Genomic DNA, 18510 nt, shown 5'->3' with positions numbered 1-18510 from the left:
GATGCAAAAATCCATAAAACTTGCAGCTGGTCCTTTCTTGCGCATTCTCCTCTCAAATCTGCGTTTTCATTTTAAGGGTTGTTGCGCTGGCCTTATCCCTAGAAAAATAGAAGTTCCAGCAATTTAAGGTGCTTCCAGTTGAGAGGTTTTTTTTCTGCACAGTTCATGTGAGCTGTCTGGATTTTTACAGGGAGCACGGATGATGACCAGGGCCGGATTTAGGTTTGATGAGGCCCTAAGCTACTGAAGGTAATGGGGCCCTTTATATGTCCAGCTGTCCTTTGTCAACAACAAATTGTCGCTGTTTTTTGTGCTGAATACTGTATATGCTATATGGTAATTTATGGACCTAATAGGTATCTAAAGCCATTTGCACATAACAAAATATGTATTTTATCATAGTAATTGTTGAACTAAAATACAATTAATAAGAAAGAGAGAGAAATGAGCAAACCAGTGATATTTTAGGGAGCAGGCTAGCAGGCAGAGTTCATTACTTACATCATAGGAGGCTACACAACACAAAACACTGTTGCTGTATGTAGGTTTTATTTTATTTGTTTTTTATCTTATATTTTGGATATCTGTACACCCAGGTTTTTTTCCTTTAAATTTTTTGGGGCCCCCCAATAGAGTGGGGCCCTAAACTATTGCTTGTTTAGCTTATACGTAAATCCGGCACGGATGATGACGATAATGCACCTGTCATCCCATAACTACCCCTCCCTATTCTGTTTTCTTTTTAACAAATGCTGGAAATAGTATTTTAATGAAAAGACCGTCACTATGTTGCCAGTGGTGCAGATGTTCTGTTGCGTTATTTTCCAATACTTCTAAAAGGCTGCTCATGCGATTGCTGATCCTCTGGATGGAGCTTTGCCTACTTTGGCCCCGATACGATACAGCTGTGCAAGAGAGGTTATTTATACAAGGGAAAAACAAGGGTCCAAAGTGCCAAAAGCAATCATCATGGTCCTAATCCCACCCCTCATTGTACAGCCTCCCACCCCTCAGGAATTCAGGAAATTTCTCTTGTGCAACCAGTTAGACAAGAGAAAAAGTTGCAGAGAGACATTTTGGAGCCTGGCTAGTCAGGTAAGCAACCAACATTGCCTCTTTTAAACTAGCTACATCTGGGATGCCCACAGGACTTTAGGGGTGGAAGGGGCAATCCTAGAACTGCCTTGTCTGGTCTAGTTACTGTGGCTTAACAGTTGTTTTCTTTATTGGTTCACATTTTGGGTTTGGGGAGAAATGTATTGCTTTAATATGTTGCTTTTTAAAAAGATCCCTTTTAATGCTCTTGGCTTTAAATGCTGGACTCTCACCCCCCCCTTCTCTCTCTCTCTCTCTCTCTCTTTCTCTCTCTCTCTCTCTCTCTCTCTCTCTCTCACACACACACACACACACACACACAAACCTCTATACTAGCAGCAGGTAAAAGTTAGAATAACCACATCCAGTGCTTTTTTTCTTAAAAAAATGTTTAGGGGTACTCTCATTTTCCTACTCATATTGAAATACTGCCCCTCAATGAGGCCAAATTTAGATTCACAAAGTGTTTAAGGGTATGTGTACCCCTGCATCCTCCTGAAAAAAAGCACTGACCACATCCTTCCATTAAAAAATTAGTGAGCCTAATGAGAAAAAGTTGGATTTTAGCCTCTGTTCTGCAGGACTCTTTGCTTAGGCAACGTTTTTTTCTCCCCACACCCATCTCACTCTCTCACCCACACCCACACACCCCTGCCCTAGTACACAGTATTTTTTAGAGGTAACCTCATCTGGGACTTTGGGCAAAATGATGCAACCACTCTGAATGCCTCAAGGCTGTTGTCAGTATTTTGCAGAAAGGATTCACACAACAAAATGACTTTAATAATAATAAAGAAAAACCTGGGCTGCTTGAGGTTTGGAAAGTAATGGGGAAATGTGTTGCAAAATGTGGGCTGAATGAATGATTACAGGAAAGAAATGGAAATACCCTGCAAATAACTTTGGGGTGAATGTAAGATGAATGGTCCTTGTCAGAGAACGTCTGCATAGTAAACAAATCAGAACAGATGCTCACAAAAGATTGGCCATAGTTTAACCACTGTGTAAACTTTGTGTACAGATCAGCAGGAGAGCTGGACTGGTTGTTAAATAAGAAAGAAGGCAGGCAGGTGGGGGCTGGCAATGTCCCACTCCCCCTGAAAAACCAGGGCAGGGGTGCCAACTTGAATAAAATATTGTGGGGAGCAGGTAAGCCCTGACCCACATAATCACAAGCAGCTGCATACACACATCACTTGAATGGCAATTCCCATTAACTTTTGGGCAGCTGGCCCCCTCAAATATTCTATTGGGGGACCCCTAGGAGTTTGCTGCTATGAACCAGGGTGAGCCTCGCTTCCTTTCCTTTTACTAACAGCATACCATGAGTAAAAAAACAAGGGGGTGAGTATAACAATCCCAAAAAACAGTTCAATGAGAACTGAATATGCTTGGCAGCCTCAGAATGTTGGGAAACGTTTGCAAGGGTGGGACAGAATGCTGGTTGGGGGGCAGCGCAGAGAATACACTGGCATATCCTGCAAAAGGGTGCTGCTGGCTAGCATCCTGTACAAGAGGACTCTACCCTGAAGGTCCCATTAGCATTTCTTCCTTTTTTCACAATGTTTTTTAATTCAATCCATTATATTACTATACTAACATAAAAAATGAAAGGGGGGGGGGAATAAACCTTGTCCAGTTTACTGATGTGATATTATTGTCTCTTCTGGTGTAGAGGGGAAAAATTGGGGCGCAGAAGCTGGAGTTAGCTTATAGGTGAGTCCCACTTCAAATAATCTGAAAAGCACCTATATATAGAAAATGGTCAGCTGTCAGACTGTGGCCCCTTTGTCCAAGCAGAGAGATGGTCATTTGCAGTCACCAGCAACACAGGGACCCAAACATTATCACATTCCAGATTTTCTGAGGTTTTAGGTAGTCATAGGAAGATAACTGTTATGTACATAACAATAACCAAAGTTAGCATCCTTCTCCTCCCACTAGGAAGAGCTGCCATCAGGCAAAGGGTAGCAATTCCCACCCCTCATTCCTACCCCTAGGTGACACCATTAGTTTATTGGGCTTTGTCTGGTATGCCTTTGCCGATATCTCTATGGTTTCTTCTTCCTAGTCTTCATGGCCTCCCAGCCAAATCTTTCACACCTTTTGCCTGCTGCCCGCTTGCGTCAACTGGCCTGTGACTGGCTGCGGGAAGATGCTCCTGCCTTTGACTACGGTGGCTATGCTGTCGGTGACCGTCAGGAATGTGCCGTGCTCCTCTGCAAGTCCCCAGGAGTCTTAGCCGGCTTCCCTTTCTTTGAGGCCATCTTTGCTGAAGTTGGCTGCTCTGTGGAGTGGCTCCAGTCGGAGGGAGCCTGGGCAGAACCAATCAGCCGGGTGGCAGAAGTGCGTGGGCCAGCCAAAGATATCTTGCTGGGCGAACGGGTGGCTCTGAACTGTATTGGGCGATGCAGTGGTATTGCTACGTCAGCAGCCAAGGCGTGTCAAGCAGCACGGGAATCTGGCTGGCATGGAGAGGTGGCTGGGACGAGGAAGACCACGCCAGGCTTCCGCTTGCCTGAGAAGTATGCTCTCCTGGTGGGAGGGGCTTCTTGCCACCGCTATGACCTGGGGAGCCTCATCATGTTGAAAGACAACCATGTGTGGGCATCAGGCGGCATCACACAGGTGGGTGTTGCTTTGCCAGTCTCTCCTTCCCTCCATCACCGTGTGACACATATGGCGGTAGAACAAGGCTACATCTGAACCTTGCAGCGTAAGAAACATGGATTGCCCCAAAGACTCATGGGAACTGTGGTTTGCTATAGGCGCCAAGAGTTATTAGTAAACGATTCCCCTCACTAGCACTGGGCGATATCTGGTTTTCAAGATCGCAACAGAGCACCAGCTAAACATCACGAAATATACCAATATATCATGATTTCTGAAATAAGCAGTTCCAGCCCCTTTGTGGTGAGTTCTGGCACCTCTTTGCAGGCAGCAGGCAATCTGGGCAGGGCGGTGGCATCGATGGTGCCGTAAGCAGCTGTGGCGTTGGCACTCCCTAAAAAAAGCTGCACAATTTTGGCACTCCCTTAAAAAAAGCTCAACCACTTGTCCGTCTCAAAAAGGTGGGAGTTCCTGCACCTATTTTTCTAGGGAGGGAAAGCACTGGAAATAAGGATGGAGTTAAGTAGAGGCACTGGCTGGCTTCACGGTTTTTCCCCACATTGTGATTTATGCATAGCACACACACATCTTAATTCGTGATCTATTTATTGCCAAGTCAAAAATTATGAAACTGAAAGCATGATATGGACTTCAAACCGGTTTTGGACGATATATCGCCAAGCTCTACCCCTCACAAGGTAACAATTCCCAGGGTGGTTTAACGATCAACCCCTCTTCCTGGGGAACTCTGGGAATTGTAGTCTTGCGAGGGCAGTAGAGGTCTTCTAACAATTCTTCCTAGGATGCTTAAAGTAACAAATGCTGCTTTAAATATACATTACAGAAGAGGCTAAAGTCTCGCTGTTACGTTAGAAGTGAATAAGTGGGATTCTTCAAATTGTTTTTATTACATTTTGATCTCTACAATAACCAGGAATAGGGGTTTTTTTAAAACAAAAACAAAAACAAAAACCCAAACCTTGCCTTTTCTGCACTGTGCATTAGCTTGCTTCATACCTGTTTTTTAAATGTTACCATCCCACAGGCTATCCGGAGTGCCCGGCGTGTTGGAGGCTTCGCCCTGAAGGTGGAGGTTGAGTGCCGTTCATTGGAAGAGGCTCTCGAGGCAGGAGAATGTGGTGCAGATATTATCATGTTGGATAACTTTGCTCCGCAGGTAAACTTGGCTGGGCCAAGATGGGGACAGGTGCTGAAGCTGAAATTGCTGTCTGTGCCTTTTTATTGCTTTGTAAACGGCTTGACTTTTGAATTTTTTGGAACTATGAAGTGAAAGCACCACAATCTTTAAAGGTGCTGTCAAACAGCGTTGCGTTAATGGCACCCAGTCCCTTCAGGAACTGATCCATTTTGATTTTTACTGCTGTGGTCCCCCAGTCCTCATCTGACTCCAGCATGGATTTGTGCCTCCACCTCACTCAGCCTTGGGCAGGCTTTAGTGTTTGTTAAAAAACCCACAGTTCTACCACCCCAAGCACTGTGTCCTTTTTGTACTGTGTAGCTAGCCTACAGTACAAAAGTAAAATTGACATTAGTTGCCCTGCTGACTTTTCCCTCTGGCTCCACCCACCAGCTTGTGGCCCTTGAAAGTTGCCTAAGAAGGCAATGTGGCCCTCTGGGTGAGAACCAGCTTCAACAGCAACTATCCCTCAAAGGCAATCTGAGAATTAGGCCTCAGTTATGACACTGAGGGCTTACCCACACCTACCTTTCCTCCACTCTTTCCAGACATGGTACATGCTTTAAACCTCCAAGCACCCTTTCTTTCTGCATTCCCCACAGAAACCCACTCCTTAAAGCTTAATTGGAGCAAACCCGAATTGATGTTTGCTCCAATTGAGCACTAAAGAGCAGGTTTCTGTGGGGAAAGCTCAGGGGCAAAAAAACCAAAAAACAAATCCAACCCACCATGCTCGGACATGGAGCTTGAAACATGCACCTGTGCCTGGAAAGAGCGAGGCAACAAAGTGTGAATAAGCCCTGAGATTTTTGAGTGGACTCTGCCTCTGTTCCCGTTAACCTCCACTCCCCAATTCTCCTCCTACACAGGACCTGCACTCCACAGCCAGTACGGTGAAGGCCTCTTTCCCTCGGGCGACAGTGGAAGCCAGCGGGGGGATCACTGAGGATAACGTGGCCCAGTTTGTGGGGCCCAACATTGACGTGGTCTCCCTCGGTTGCCTCACCCAGTCAGCAAGAGCTGTGGATTTCTCTCTCAAGATCTGCCGGGATCCGGCCTCCAAGCCACCACTGCGGAATTTTGTCTTCTGAGTCCTTAGGATGGGAGACCCAGACAAGCGGCCTTGCCAGGTGGCGGGAGGTTTGGTGTTGGTGGGAATGTGATAGAGGGTGGATAGCAGCAATTGTGTACAGTGGTACCTCGGGTTAAGAACTTAATTTGTTCCGGAGGTCTGTTCTTAACCTGAAACTGTTCTTAACCTGAAGCACCACTTTAGCTAATGGGGCCTCCTGCTGCCACCGCGCTGCTGGAGCACTATTTCTGTTCTCATCCTGAAGCAAAGTTCTTAACCCGAGGTAATATTTCTGGGTTAGCAGAGTCTGTAACCTGAAGCGTATGTAATCCGAGGTACCACTGTACAAGGTTTGCCAGGTACAAACCTGTGCCATATCTGCACTTTTGGAAGGTCCAAAATTACAGGCACAGGGTGCTTTGTTCCAATGTGTTGAGCACAGTGGCTGCATCTGCTCTTGCAGAAGGATCCCAGGAGGTGATCTCTAGGAGTTCTGCTGTGACACTCCCTAAAAAAATAATGGGTGGGATCTTTTCGTGTTGTGTTTGCTCAGCTCCTGCTGCAGGCCGTTTTGGTAAGCTAGCAAGCAAACGCTCATCTTTTTTTAAAGCCAGGGTGTGGAAGCCTGAGGCCTTCCAGGTGATGTTAGGACTCAAACTCCCATCACCCCTGATCATTTGCCATACTGGCTGGGGTTGATGGGATTTGGAGTCCAAGAACAGCTGCAGGGCAACAGGTTCCCCAACTCCTTCAATATTTCTGTTCCTTGAATGTCTTCAGGATGCTCCCACCCCCTCAAGCAGCACCACATCTATTGCAAGAGACCATTCCCCCCTCCAAACTCTCTGGATTTAAATTTGTCTATGGGTAAAAGCCATTGCCCTGAAGCAAGAAACAGACCTTTATTGGCTTAAAATCCTTTGTGTGTGGATTCGTGTAGTGTAGCTACAGGTGGACTTCTCCTTCCCCCACCCTCTTAGCTAGGGAGGAATGCTCAATTTTAAGGCAATGCTGGCCACCTGCAGTTTTTATACATTAAGAGATGAGGAAATGGCAGTTGTTGTATCTGTTGGATGCCTTCTCTTCCCTTGAGGCCTTGATTCAACTTGACACCTGCACAGCCCCTCCCCAACCAAAAAGCCTCCTTTGAATATGTTATGTACTGAGTTGAATAGGATCCAAACTGCAGCAGTCTGATTGGTCCTAGAACAATAGAATCCAAAACGCAGCAGTCTGATTGGTCCTAGAACAATAGGATTCAGAATGCAGCAGTCTGATTGGTCCTAGAACAATGCAGCAGTATGATTGGTTGGCGGGAACCACCCAATCATTCTCCAGATAGAAGCGAATCCACAACCTGATTGGCTTACAGTAGAATTCCGGAATTAGCCAATCATGTGCAGCCCATTGCGTAAATAATGTATATAAAGCAGATACTTTGAGGGGACATTCATTCATTCCTCCTCACCACTATGAGCTGAATAAAGAGCATGAAATCACTTTGCGACTCTGAGTATATTTCAGAATAGCTGCTGCCTCTTCCCACATTCCATCTTTTAAGATTCTTCCCAGAGGCAGGCAGCATGGCTGCACCCAGCCTCCCTTGCTTAGCTTACTCCATAGCCCCAAAGAGTTCTAAGAAACTCAAAAGCTTCCTCTTTGCTTTGTGACATGTTGCTTGACCTAATAATGGTAACCCCCTGCCCCCCCGGTATGGATTCTAGAAAGTATTAAAAAATATTGGGCGGTATTCAGCTGAGTGTTGCTCACAATAGACAGCCTCTGAAATTTACAAACCCGAGGCAACAATCTTCATCACATTTACCCAGGAACTGGCCCCACTAAATTCAATAGGACTTACTTCTGAGTAGACCGGGTTGGGATTACACTGTTAGCTAATGTTCATTAAGTCCAGTGGATCTGCTATGAGTAAAATGTCATTGAATACCACCCATTATATTTATATCTGCTGCTCAATGAATTAAGTGGTTTTTATTGATTTAGGCCTAATCTGTTATTTTTCATCAAACTTGTTATATAATGTCCACCACTCCTGTTTTTATATTGTGATGGCCTATGGTTAAATGCAATAAATATGGAACACATACTTAATAATTAACTTTTTTTTAAGTGTGTTAATCTAATGGACTGACTAAACCCAGCATCCCTAACATGAGCAGAAATATAAATTGGTTTTTAAAAAAAGAAGATGTACCCACTGCATGAATCCATTCCAGGAGTATTTGAATTTCAAACTGAGAGAAGTCAAAGAGACTGTAACAACAGGGGCGTTAGAAACAGAGGTGTCCTCATCTTTATTAAGACATTTTACGGAGGAAGGTCCCGGTTAGGTTAAGACAAGTTGAAGTGGGCACAGCTTTGGCTTTGGGGGGGTATAATTTTCCTCCCCAGATAATAATACTAATAAATAACAGGTTTGACGTGTGTATTGCTGGGTTACAAAAGTGTGTGGATCATCTGGGACCAGTGTAAGGTAAACTCCCCGGCCTGGGGGTGTTTGGGTGGATTCCCCCCACAAAGCAAGGGTGGGAAAACCAGGGCTTATTCCCCTTCCTTGTCCTCTCCGTGTGTGATGACGTAGCAAATGTTCTTGTAGTCAACGTTGCCAGCTACATCTGGAGGGAAGGCGTGCCACATGTTCTTGATCTGAAAGAGGCAGAGAGGCCAAAATGAGAAGTTGCCCGATTCCTGATTCGGTTTCCCTTCCCAGGAAGCTAAAAAAGGGTATACTCCCAAGTCAGTAAATGCACTGGTGTTATTTTCAATACAGATGTCTGAAAAGTTGGAGGGGGAGGGTGGGCATTCAGAAGCAGAGAAGCTGCTTGATGTCAATAACAGATTCACGATTTTACAAAGTTTTCCGCAGAACTGCAATGGCTGCTTCCATTTCCCCTCTGCCAACCTCACCACCTCACTTTCAACTTAGTTCTGTCCTGCAATGGAATTGTAGCATTTAAACCATTGAATCACAGCACTAGGAGAGCCAGCATTTAGCATTCCAGTGGCTGAGTATTTCCCTTCCTATCCAAAATAAAAAAAATCCTTCCAGTAGCACCTATAAGACCAACTAAGTTAGTTCTTGGTATGAGCTTTCGTGTGCAAGCACACTTCTTCAGATACACAGTGTATCTGAAGAAGTGTGCTTGCACACGAAAGCTCATACCAAGAACTAACTTAGTTGGTCTTATAGGTGCTACTGGAAGGATTTTTTTTATTTTGACTATGGCAGACCAACACGGCTACCTATCTGTAACCTTCCTATCCAGATGAACATGAAGGCTACGACCCTAAATCCAGAAAGGACAGATAAACAGGATTCAACAGGAGTCAAGGGCATGTCTATATAAAAGCTGCACTTTCTGGCTAGGCGGTGTGTGGATGTGGGCTGTGAGATTATTTCGCAATGACAGGAAAACTCACTGCAAATTCTCAGAAGCCTTTCATGATGCCTTGATGTATTAAGCATTAGCTTGGCAGATGAGTGGAGTGCGCAGAAGTGCACCCTTTCGTGTTTTTTGGGAAAGAGTAGCTCACAGCGAAGAAAAATGGGTATGAAGAGGACAAAGGGGTGGGGAGCATAAAGGTGAGAAAAAGGACTGGATGTTCTGCATGACGCAGGGAAGTTCTCTTACCTCTTCTGGGGTGAACCGGTCGCACTGAGTGGTCAGGAGTTCTTCCAAGCTGCAATGAAGCAAAGAGAGTAAGATGTTTGAGTGGGATCCCCAGGTAACTGTGAGTCCTTTTTTAGATGGTCTTCAAGAGCTCCAGCCTCTTATTATGGAGAACATCTGCTCCCCTGTCCCCTCCCAGTTTCACATAAGCTGAAAGCCCTCCCTGGTGGAAATAATTTTGCTTGGAAGAATGCTTTGTTCTACACACACACACACACACACACACAGGCAAAAGGCAACTGTTTCATAGGCAACAGAACCCTACATTTGAATTCCAGCTTTGGAAGAACTTTAACCCTACAACAGCATGCATTTAAAATTGCTATACCTCTTCCCAGGGCACTGTCATTTTATGAAAAAGGCCATGAAGCACTAAGAAAAATCTCAAAGTCATCAGCAACGGTAGTTGCTGCCAGAATGATTTCTGAAAGGAAGTCATGACAATTAAACTAGTGTAAAATGAATTATATAAGTTTGTAGGATAGACAGAGCCAACATATCATCAGCATCATCTGAGATGCAGCAGGATGGTTCAGACATAATAGCCTATACATGATTCAGCTGTCAGGTCCAAGTCCCAAGAGTGCATACTTCTTCCTCTCCAACCACAACTTGCTTTCAAATTTGAACAGACAAACTATGGTTTGCATTTGCCTTCTAAACCACAATTGGAAATCTACTTCAGAATGTGGTTTCTAATTTGTCTGGAGGGCAAACACAAAACTTAATCAAACTGGGGTTTGTTTGATCAGGTGAGTTGGGAAGGAAATGTGAGTGTGTTGGGGAGCACATGAACCCAGTGACGGCCAAGCAATGGTTTGGTGTCGCGTGTTAACCAGCGCAGCACATCTAATGAAAGTGATTTGCGGGGCAGATACTCACAACTGCTTCTTGACAGTGCCCTTGCCCTCAGGGTCCAGGATTTTGAAGGCGCCAATGATTACGTCCTCAGGATCAGCACCTGGTGGGAGAAGAGGAGCAACAGTGAGATCTTGACATCAAGCAGAGAAGAAGGAGAGATAGAACAGGGAAATAACTTACCCTTCAGCTTCTCACCAAACATGGTGAGGAAGACAGTGAAGTTGATGGGGCCGCTGGCCTCCTTGATCATGGCATCCAGCTCCTCATTCTTCACGTTCAGGCGCCCTGCAGAGATGGGAAGGGCAGGATTATCAGCTGGGGGTGGCTTTTGAGAGTTCCTTCAACAGCCAAGCTTTGCTTTCCTTCCTGCCCACCCTGCCACGCTCTTTCAAGACTCCCTTTTTTCTTACCCATAGCAGCGAATGTATCTCTCAGGTCTTCCTTGTCAATGATGCCATCTCTGTTCTGGTCAATGACAGTGAAGGCCTAGAAAGTGAGAGAGAAGCAAACATTGTGGGATTGCAGGCAATTCACCTCCAGCATTCCACCCTACCTCCCGACAAAAATGAATGTAGGATTTGTAGGGTAACTCTCCTTTGTAACAACTGTTGGATCTCGAATCTGTCCGCTCTCAAAAGGATTTCTAGAATGCGCAAACACACAGATCTGCACTGAAATTTCCAGTTCTGAAACTATATATAATACCTGCATGTAACTCAGCTTTACTTTAAATAGTGATATTTTGCTGGTCCTCTAAAGAAAGACCTGTTTGCACATGCATGTTCAGCGCTTGATTCCTGCTACCTCAACTGACAGTTCTGCAGTTCTGAATAAAACACTACAGTTCAACCACCAGAAAAGAAAATGCCATACCACCTCAGAACCTGAAACACTAAACTTTTCAGGGATTCGATTCATAACACTCCGCTGCCAGTGACCATGTCACAAGACATGAGCTTGTTTGTGTGACTGGGTTATAAGTTCATCAGTGGATGTGAGTGCAGTAGTTTTTACTGGAGCCACAGATTGCTTTGTTGCTACACGATACCTATCCATTAGCAAGAGGGAGATGGCACACACTCATGCCTGTGTTGACAGTACACATTTCAAGACCTTGGTTTCATTCATGACAAGGTGAACATACACCAGCCTTGAATGAACTTCCTCTGAAGGTTAATTTTGACTTCTGGAAAGAATATTAAAAGGAGCATTCTGACTTATGATTTCTGCTTGAATCCAAAGTTGTGGCTATGGGATAAACAAGACCCTCTTGGAATGTCAATGCTGTGAACCTCTCCACTGTAGGCTCAGGTTGTATATATGTGTAAATAAACCATAAATCCTAAAAACACACCATCTCTGCTGTGCCGCATTTCCAAAAGGAAACCTGAACCCTGGGTGAGCTGCCTGGAACCCCTGGAATCTCACACTGCTCTGAGATTGGGGTGGTGTCTAACAAAACGTTGGCTGTGGCTGATGGGAATTGTACACCATAGCCTATGGAGGGCACAAGGCTGCTGGCCGACAGAACGGAATATGTTTGTGGCTTCTAACTATCGAAAAAGCTGCTGCAACGCAAGGGAGAATCAAATCCAGTCTTTATTGTTACAATCAATGGCCAGCATTGTTCAAAGAAGAATGAAACATTAACCTGGGGTCATCAAGCATTGGACAAAAAACAGTAGTTATAGCCGCCCACTATATAATTTACTCAAGGAGGTTGCCAGACGTCTTATCTCTGGAATTTTAATGAGCTAACAGGACAGTTAAAGTTAAAGGAGTTCAGAAAACGTGACCCAGGTTGGACCCCAAATCCCTTCACCCTCTTCCAGTCTTCTTCTATTGATGCTTATATCTAGCAATGCATTGTGGGATTGGAGAAAGACCAGCTTCCAGCACAGCACGGTCCCTGTTGGGCCTCTCCTCCCCCTCCCCACTTCTCTGCAGCTGTGCCCTAGAGACACCTGTCACTTGATACCCCTCCGAGTCTCCACCAGGAATGGGAACAATCTTCTTCTGTCTCATATTAAACCCAGGGCCCCTCCCTAAGGGGACAGATGGAACATTCCAGAGGAGCTGTTGATGAGATCTCCGGAGGATAGCGGGGAGGGGAGGGGAGCTCACTCCTTCCTTGGCTCAGTCACTATTATCCTTTGGGGCTGTGTGGCGTGTCTCTTTCCCGTAAAAAAACATGGAACAACTCCCACGCCACCCGAGCTACAGTGAATGCAGAATGGAGAGGCAGAGGAGCTCCCAACACTCTCTTCACTTTAAAGGCAATAATTACAATTGTGTGGTGGTAGTAATTGCTTCATCTCAGCACCTCAGCTTTGTCACTTGAGTGCTGGGGGTGAACAATCTTTTTGTATAAAAGCTGAACATGCAGTCCTCCAAAATGGTACTCACTGAGGGGAGAAACCCTTAGCTACTCTTGGGCAGGTGTGGAGAGAGACAACGTAGCTGCCACTGCCAAGGGACAATGGAACCCAAAAAATACACCATAGCATAGGGCTGGATATATAATTTTCCCTTATAGCAAGTCAGGCCATTGAGCCACCTTAGCCAAGAGTTGCTGTTCCAACTGGAGGTGTTTCCAGACAACCTGTTTATTGAGCATTCATCTCTGATTTGTTTACAGGGAGATTGGACAAAGGCAACTATTTAAGAAGCATTTGTTCTAATTTGTTTGTGGGGAAGTTAGAGGACGTTGAGCGGAAGCAAATGTCACCTTATACCTTCCAGTCCAGCCTCCCACCACAGTCACAGGGTTGTTTTGAGGATAAACTGGGAGATGGAGGAGGGTTGGGGAACAGCCATTATCGCTACCCCAAGCTGCTTAGAGGGAGGTGGTCTAGAAAGGTCATTGACAATAAATTGCCCGGCGGCCAAGGATCTGTTCTTTTCACCAAATGTATTGATTGAAAGTGGGTTGTCATCAAAACAGTAAAAAAGCTGAAAATGCTCATTGACCAGGACGGAGGAAAGAGAAAGGAACAAGGCTGATGGAACTCTCCCCAGATAGCTGGAATGGTAATTATTTTCCTATTGTTCATTTGATTTTTTTCTCCAAATGTGAGATCTAGATGAAGGGTTTTCAGCCTTTGCAACACCGGCCCAATTTTTGCTTTCGTTGAGTCTGGAGCCCCACAGCTCCTCTTTCAGGCCAGTCACCCAGAATCCATCTCCAAAGATTTCCTTGTAAGGAGCTGCCGCCTGCTTCTCTGTCCAAGCGCAGATGTCACCTACCTTATTGGTCCTCCCTCACCCAAAATAGACACTGCTGCGTCTCAAGGGTCTCAGAAAGGAAACACCGCCATTCTTGGGGGTGGGGTGTCGAGGGGCAGCAGCAATGGCTGCGAAAGGGCAAGGGAGATCCTCTTCAAAATGGAGGGGAAGAATCTCATGCATGGGGGAGGGCGAGCTTCACATGGAAAGCTCTCGCCACCACAACCACACCAGCTTCCCAAGTGGAATGAACCTGGCTGGCTACTAGGAGACAGAGGGCTACTTAAATGGTGTGTAGAGGGAGAGGAAGGGGATAGATCCACTTCAAAAAGGGAGGTGTTGAACACCTTCCAAGGCTGCAACCCTGCGCATGCTTACTTGCTCGCTGTGCAAAGTGGGGCTTCCTTCTGAATAAACATGCCTAGGGTTTTACTGCACAACTAACTAGGTGGTGTTTGACAGTTTCACCTCCTCTGAGGTTCTGTATCCTACAGATACAAAGGAACTTGCTTAGGATAATTTGGCCAAATTATAGCACCCATGGATTCCTTCTCCTGTTCTCTCTCCTTTAGGAAACCCTCTAGAACTTGTAGATGTCCGCCGTTCTCAACATCTGATGAATCCTGAACAGTGAAAGGGCTAAAGTGAAGCTTGAGAAGGGAAATTAGTGAGGTCTGGGCCTCCATGTGTGAAACTGGGTGGACAGAAGCTGCTCCATTTTAAAAGGTTTGATTCTATCCAATCAATCTGCCACAGATGTGTTACTTTTAAATAACCCACAGATGAAAATTCCGGACTCTGTAGATTTCTTATGGTCAGAACATCCTTCCGCATAGCTTACTTAGGTTATTTTCCCAATCGGGTGGTCCTCAAAATTAAATTTCTATCCTGTTCCAAGGAGGTGATCTATAGATTTGAGTCTGTTATTATGAGGATTATTAATAACTTCTGTATCCTTCTGATTTCTGGACGAGACTTACATGCCTACAATAAAGCAGCTTCTCTCCAAACACTGAGTCTGTAATCCTGCTTTACCTTGGAGTTCAGTCCCATTAAACTCTATAGGACTTACTTCTGAGTAGATATTTATAGGATTACACCGTAGCTGTGTACACACCATACATTTAAAACACATTTAAAGCATGCCCCATCCAATGAATCCTGGGAACTGTAGTCACCTTCATTTCTAGTACCTTGAAAAAAACATCCTTTCTGTCAATGACTTTCTCAAACATCTTCAATGAATAGTTCCAGGTAAGCTTTAAGAGCACCATACATTACAGTACCTTTCCCATTTTCTCCTCCTCCATCTCTTCTTAGTTTCTTACCTCTTTGAACTCCTGGATTTGTGTTTGGTCAAACATGGAGAATACATTGGAGCTTCCTCCTTCGGCTGCTGCCCTTCTCTTTGCCTTCTTGGGTGCCTGTAATGGGTTAAAATGGGAAATCAGACCACTATGTACATTACTACCCAAAATGCTTATTAGTGATGGGGGACAGGGGCAGCACTTTCTGCAGGTTTCTAGAGTGTGAAATGTTGCGAGCTTGCTGAACATCGTTAAGGGTGGGGGGAGGGAAATGAAATAATTTTATACATTTCTGTCCCGGGTAGGAGGGAAATGTCTGGAAACAGTTTCTGCTCATTTTTAAATAATTGTTTTATTGGGGTGGGGTGGGGGGGGTTAAGTTATTTTTTCAGATTCAAAACCGGATGCTACCAAACTTTTCAGAGACATGGGGAACAGGATGAAGGTTCGGGAGATTCCAAAATGCTTGGTTATGGTAGCAAAGGTTTTAAAAACCGGGAGGAAAAGAAGATCCTTTGACGAACAAACTCAGAACTTTAGTGTTCAGAAATGGCAGGAACAACAAATGCTGTGTCAAGGAGCTGTAATATATCATATTCAAGGTATTTCCTCAAAATCTTCAACGTATTAGTCTGAGATGCGTTTATGAGAGTGAGTGACAGAGAGATGTGTTCAGCAAATGTAAACTAGCCTTGTGTGTCCTGCAGAAATTGCCTACATATTCTAGCTTCCAAAAATGCTTTTTATAGGCTTTGACGACTAAATAAATGAACACTGATGAGGTTCTGGAAGTTTCCACAGATGCGGGAGAAACCACAAAGGCCCCAGTGAAAGAGGGTTCCAGTTATTGGAATTTATCAAAGTTCACAAACTAGGCCTCCTCCTTGTAGGTTGGCTTGGAGGATGAGGTTAAATGGAGCTCTAAGGAATATTGGCAAGGCGTACACAATTCCTTCTGAACCCTCCTGCAATATATCGGTCTGGTTGATTGGATATGAACAGGGTGCACTTTGGCCTCATAAGAGATACAAGGCATCAAAGGAGTTTGAGCAATAGCTGAGCTGGGTGGCAGGGTTGAGGTTTACCTAGGTAAGTGTATATGTCAAAGGATTCGGGAAATCTCTCTAACATACCACAGAAGATGGAGCTGATACACACACACACACACACACTGACAATTAAGTTGTATCTCTTAGACTGCCACCCTATATACAATTGGGTGTAAGCCCCACTGAAATCACTGGGGCTTACTTCTGAGCAGTCATACATAGGATTTCCCAGAGAGTACCAATAGAAACACCATTGATGGATTGAACAGCCAAGGGCAGCAATGGGTTATTTTTGCCTGCAATGTGTGTGAGAGGTTGCTTGGCTCGCTTGCCTGAGCAATCTGGAGTGATTGCTTCCTAAGCAAGTTTTACAGTACACTGGCTCTCTTGCGCTAGTGGCAGCCTGTGACTTGGATCTCAAAATATGAGGGGTGTGTGTGTGTATTGGTGAAGTGACAAACCACACAAGAGACTCTGAGGGCAAAAAGAAGAAAAAGCGCACTCCTTGTGCTTCTTTGTTCCCAAAACAAAATTGCTCCACGGTATCCCTTGATTCCAGCTCCTTTGCTTTGGATTTTGTGGTGCCGCCAGGAATATGACTCCCGAAGCTTTTGTCTGCTCAGCAACCGCTCAGCTGCCCTTTACTCTCTCTCTCTCTCTATTCAATATGGGGTCCAACTAATTCCCAGCTGAGTAAACTGTTCTACTGCATTATTCAAGAAAAAAAGAGCATGATATGGCTATTCAGGGCCTGAAGGGATTCCCTGGTGAATTTTAAGGTGCATAGCTCAGCGAAGGAAATAGGATCTTAAGGAAGGCTAGCTAGAAAGCAAGGAAGGATGTGAAATAATCCTATTTAACATGACATTCTGCATGCGGTTTAGGCTTCATCTTTCCCTTCCCCTTGTCAAAAGCTGTTCTTCCCAGCTGCTATCTGGCATCCCACCTCATTCAACTACCCCCAATCTCTCCTCAGTTGCTCCGAGGTATTCCCTGAACACACACATCTCTTCTGCACAGACAATAAAATGTTTAAGTGGAAAGAAACTGAAACGGAGAGATGAGACAGAGAATGAGAGTAGTGGAGAAACTGATGAAAGGAGAAATAGGTAAGAGAAAGACCTGTATAGCACTGTTTTGGCAATGAAATAAAATTTTAGAAAACTGGTAAGGGGATTCCTCTGCCCCCCCCCCTCCAACACCCAACCTCTTGGGTGTTCAATTATGTATTTCATCTACATAACCTGAACGGTCTCCTAGTCTTCCCCTCCTATTTGAAAGAAAAGAGCTGCAGATTGATCAACCAACGTTCCGTTTTCTTTCCACTTTGTACATTTCCACCAGATTGAACCAGGGCACCTGCACCCCACTTACCATTTTGGTTTCTCAGCGGACAGGCAGGTGGGCAAACAGCAGCTGTGGGTGCGGTGGGGATGTCCCAAGGGCCAGAAGGATGAGCAGCCTAGACACAGGCTGCAAATTCCCCTGGGGTTATATAGACTCCCCTGGCGGGAGGCGGGGCAGCTAACTATAGCCACATCTTCAAGTTTGGCTCCAGGGCTGGGGGTGGGGGGTAACCAAAGTCCAGAAATAGACTCCAGAGGAACGCAAACGGGCCAACTCCTTTCTTGGAGAAGGGGAAAAGCATACTGGGTTTTTGACAGTTCCTGCCCCAGAAATCTTGCTATCACAGGGGTTCCCCACCTTCTCCCAGAGTAGGTCCTACGTCTACCCAGTTTGGTGTCAGGGTGAACCTCTGGCTCTGGCTTAGGGCTCCACTGATCTTTTGCCAGGACTCAAAAGCTTCAACTGGGGTTATTTGTGACTTGCATCATCAATTTGCATTATAAAGTATGAGAGGGCAGGTCGCCGCCACGAGGTGTTTACAATCTAAAGTGTGACTCGGGGGAGACAACCGAGGAAATGGAGGGAAGGGGATTGTGGGGGAAGACAAAGAAGAGAACCGTGCATTTATTTCACCTGCACACGGTACGTCGGTATGGTTAAGGTGAAGTTATGCATGCCAAAGCCTTTGCAGGAAATGTGTTTGTTTTTTTAATTCCTTGTATGGGATTCAGGGATCAGGGGCTAACTATTTTGTCAGACTTGATACACAAGGATGGCCAATGTGGTACCCTCCAGATATTGTTGGACTTCAACTCCCATAATCCCTAGTCACTGGAAATTGTAGTTAAAACATCTGGAAGGTACCACACTGGAAGGCACCCACAGTAAGATTTGCACTATCCCATGGGCCTTGAGCTTGGCAGCTACTCTTAAGAGCTCAGCCCCACTCCCTAGCCCCAGAGGTTCTCTGTGGGACTTCTGCTGCCTGGCCTCCATCGTGGGCTGAGAAAATTTCAGCTCCTCACTCCCATTTCCTTGCCTCAGAGGTCCTCAA

The 18510-nt window shown here is 45.3% G+C and overlaps 2 protein-coding genes across 6 annotated transcripts; one reads left to right on the top strand and one right to left on the bottom strand.

The window, feature by feature from the left end:
- Positions 1-4: 4 nt before the first annotated feature.
- Positions 5-8090, top strand: QPRT (quinolinate phosphoribosyltransferase). 5 transcript variants are annotated; one of them, XR_013978827.1, is made up of 6 exons: positions 751-1095; positions 2773-2811; positions 3167-3723; positions 4751-4882; positions 5773-7129; positions 7505-8090. XR_013978827.1 is itself a non-coding variant. In XM_080977933.1 (5 exons), the coding sequence occupies exons 3-5, from the start codon at positions 3172-3174 to the stop codon at positions 5992-5994; spliced, it is 906 nt and encodes a 301-aa protein (XP_080834059.1). In that variant the 5' UTR covers positions 5-249; positions 2773-2811; positions 3167-3171; the 3' UTR covers positions 5995-8090. The 5 variants fall into 5 exon arrangements, 4 of the variants coding, with proteins under 4 accessions (XP_080834059.1, XP_080834061.1, XP_080834060.1 ...); XM_080977933.1 differs by lacking the exon at positions 751-1095 and adding an exon at positions 5-249 and having other exon boundaries at positions 5773-8090; XM_080977935.1 differs by having other exon boundaries at positions 744-1095; positions 4751-4792; positions 5773-8090.
- A 172-nt stretch (positions 8091-8262) lies between these two features.
- Positions 8263-17639, bottom strand: MYL11 (myosin light chain 11). Its single transcript, XM_080977949.1, has 7 exons — positions 17484-17639; positions 15082-15177; positions 10939-11014; positions 10709-10813; positions 10550-10628; positions 9629-9677; positions 8263-8642 (listed from the first exon to the last, which is right to left on the bottom strand). Exons 1-7 carry the CDS (start codon positions 17484-17486, stop codon positions 8538-8540), a joined length of 513 nt encoding a protein of 170 aa, XP_080834075.1. The 5' UTR covers positions 17487-17639; the 3' UTR covers positions 8263-8537.
- Between the last annotated feature and the right edge of the window lie 871 nt (positions 17640-18510).

Source organism: Podarcis pityusensis, assembly GCF_964106645.2.
Source record: "Podarcis pityusensis genome assembly, chromosome: 13".
NCBI classification, from domain to species: domain Eukaryota; kingdom Metazoa; phylum Chordata; class Lepidosauria; order Squamata; family Lacertidae; genus Podarcis; species Podarcis pityusensis.
Note: the sequence above shows the minus strand (reverse complement) of the source record. Positions and strands in the feature narration are given on the sequence as shown.